The 2692-nt window shown below is 41.6% G+C and overlaps 1 protein-coding gene across 1 annotated transcript; it reads right to left on the bottom strand.

Moving 5' to 3' along the window:
- Positions 1-771: 771 nt before the first annotated feature.
- On the bottom strand, positions 772-2183 carry LOC101788112 (olfactory receptor 2H1-like). The gene has a single exon (XM_005008161.2). It carries the CDS (start codon positions 1986-1988, stop codon positions 1059-1061), a length of 930 nt encoding a protein of 309 aa, XP_005008218.1. The 5' UTR covers positions 1989-2183; the 3' UTR covers positions 772-1058.
- Between the last annotated feature and the right edge of the window lie 509 nt (positions 2184-2692).

Below are 2692 nucleotides of genomic sequence, written 5' to 3'. Positions count from 1 at the left end.
TCCCCAGCCCCTTTAAGGTTTAATTTTCATCTCTGAAATTTACCTAAATTGTTTAATTTTGTGTTATTGCTTTCAAATCTGATTCTATTTTGTCCCAGAACACACTGTAAACTAGGATAGCTATATCTACAGTTCTGTATGCTGGTAGTAACTTTGCTATTTCCACCAGATTAAGGGTCAAAGAAAGATTTAACAACACTTGAAGGAATTTCCAACACATTATATTTTGCTTAATTTCTGGTACCATATGTTAGTATGTAAGTCTATTTGCAGAAAAAATTTTAGATTTTGGTAAGATTGTATTTCATAGTTTCACTACCAAGAAAATAACAGAATTCACGAGTCATTTCATTTTATAAAATATGTATGTATATTTATTTTGTATTAAATGTAGTACATTTATTTAAAATCCTAGGGAAACACATTTGCCCACATTTTTAATATATTTGAAATCACATGGAAATTAAATGTGTATTACTCTTGAACTCTAAGGGTCCATATCTCCCTTGTGTTCTTATGTCTCAGAAGCTCCTAGGTTTGATGGCTTCATCTTCTGAAAAGTTCAAAGAAAAGAATACAGCAAAAAAAAAAATATGCAAGGAGAATCTTTTTGCCTTCAAATTGCAATCCTCAGACCCAAATTAGAAAGGAAAGACTAGGGGGACTGCAGTCAAATTTTCCTTTCTTCAAGAGCATATAAGAAAATCCATCAACCAAGTTCTAGCCAGCCTTTATTTTGAAATTTAAGTAGTAAATAATTCACAGTCCTACTCAATAATTCTAGAATGTTAAGCTCATGAGAGTTAAGTCATTTAAGGTATAATTTAAATTCCTCAAAGTTTATTGTGCAACTAGTCATCTTCCCTAGTAAAATGAATTTTAAACACTTATTGTTTGCCCAAACTACTATTATTTTTAAGCAAATAACATGGAAAATTCAGTGAATATAAAACAAGCCCTCTTTGTACCGTATGAACTGTTTTTAGTGATTTTCAGAGCCTGTGATTGAATGCATTCGCACTTCCTGTCTGGTTCAAGTGGTGTCTCAGCAACACCTTTTATGGACGAATGCGCTTTCTGAGCTGTCTTAGCAAAGCACTCTTTACGTCTTTGTTCCTCAGAGTGTAGATGAGAGGATTGAACAAAGGTGTGACGACAGTGTAGAAGAAGGTGAAAAACTTGCCGTTCTGTGAAGCGAACTCGGTCTTGGGGTCCGTGTACACCATGGCCACCGTGCCATAAAACATGAAGACCACGAGCAGGTGGGCAGAGCAGGTGGAAACGGCCTTCTGCCTGCCTTCCTCTGACTGCATCCTCCCCATGGCCCGGGCTATGTAGCCGTAGGAAGTCAGGATGAGCCCCACCGGCACCATGGTGAAGAGGATGGAAGAGACAGTCAGTTGCCACTCGTTGCTGGAAGTGTCGCCACAGGCCAGGCGTATGAGGGAGGGAACCTCACACAGGAAATCATCCAGGCGGTGATGCGAGCAGAAGGGCAGCTGGAGCATGACAGGAGACAAGATGAGAGACTCTGTCAGTCCAGACAGCCAGGCCGAGAGGGCCAGCTTCCAGCAGAGGGGCCAGTGCATGATGATGGGATAGCGCAGGGGCTGGCACACGGCGACATAGCGGTCGAAGGACATGACCACCAGCAGGATGCACTCCGTGGCTCCAGCACAGAGGAACACGCAGAGCTGGATGATGCAGCCTGTGTAGGTGATGTGCTTGTCAGGACCCCACAAGTTGGAGAGCATCTGGGGCATAGTGGTTGTGGTGAAGCAGAGCTCCAGGAGGGAGAGATTGCTGAGGAAGAAGTACATGGGAGTGTGGAGGTGGGAGTCCACACGTGACAGCACGATGATGGTCGAGTTGCTGAGGACAATCATGATGTAGAAGACCACAACAATCCAGAAGAGAGCCACTTCGAGCCGGGGCCACTTGGAGAAGCCCAGAAGAATGAAGTATGCTGGGAAACTCGCGTTGGCCATTCTGACTGCTCTTGTCTTTGGGTTTGGATGTAATGATCAGTTTTGGTAACACCCTGATGCTATTTATCTAGAGATAGATAGATTTCCCAGGTAGTATTCCAATAGGAGATGTGAATGTTTTCCTCCATGTTATACCAGTAACATAGAACATCTCTCCATAGGTTTTTTTAAAACAGCATATTGGTATTTTTGAGATTCTATTCATGAGAACTCACCTCTAAAATCTGTAATCCTGACATTCCCCGGGCAGGCCCTCAGATGATCACAGCAGGTCATTTGCAAGTACTTCCTGCACTGTCCTTTCAATCACATAGACAGACGAGTTTACAAGGTTTGCAATGAATTGTTGAATACAGAGATGTAACTTTCAAATATGTGTCCACAAAATTAGCAAAAGGTCTGACTTGCATTGTTTGCTGATGTTAACAGGAAATCAGGAGACATTTTCCCAGAAACAAAGTCTTTCGATTCTTCTCAAGCAGCAATGCACAATCTAAAAGGTAAAGCTGGAACATTCTCTGAGGGCTGAGGAAGGACCCTCAATTGTACAACAGTTTTGTTTTCTTTAAAAAACTTAATTGAAGTAAGTGGCATCACATCCAAGTCACTATTGTCACCTGAGAAATTACAAATCCTGTTTATAAGAATGAAGTCCAGAGAAGGGGATGGCAGCTCAGTGCCTACTGTTTTTAGCATAAAACCTA

Source organism: Cavia porcellus, unplaced genomic scaffold (genome assembly GCF_034190915.1).
Source record: "Cavia porcellus strain 051 isolate PalLab524CR breed Dunkin Hartley unplaced genomic scaffold, mCavPor4.1 scaffold_2, whole genome shotgun sequence".
NCBI classification, from domain to species: Eukaryota; Metazoa; Chordata; class Mammalia; order Rodentia; family Caviidae; genus Cavia; species Cavia porcellus.
The sequence above is the reverse complement of the archived record's forward strand: the minus strand, read 5'-3'. Positions and strand labels throughout refer to the sequence as shown.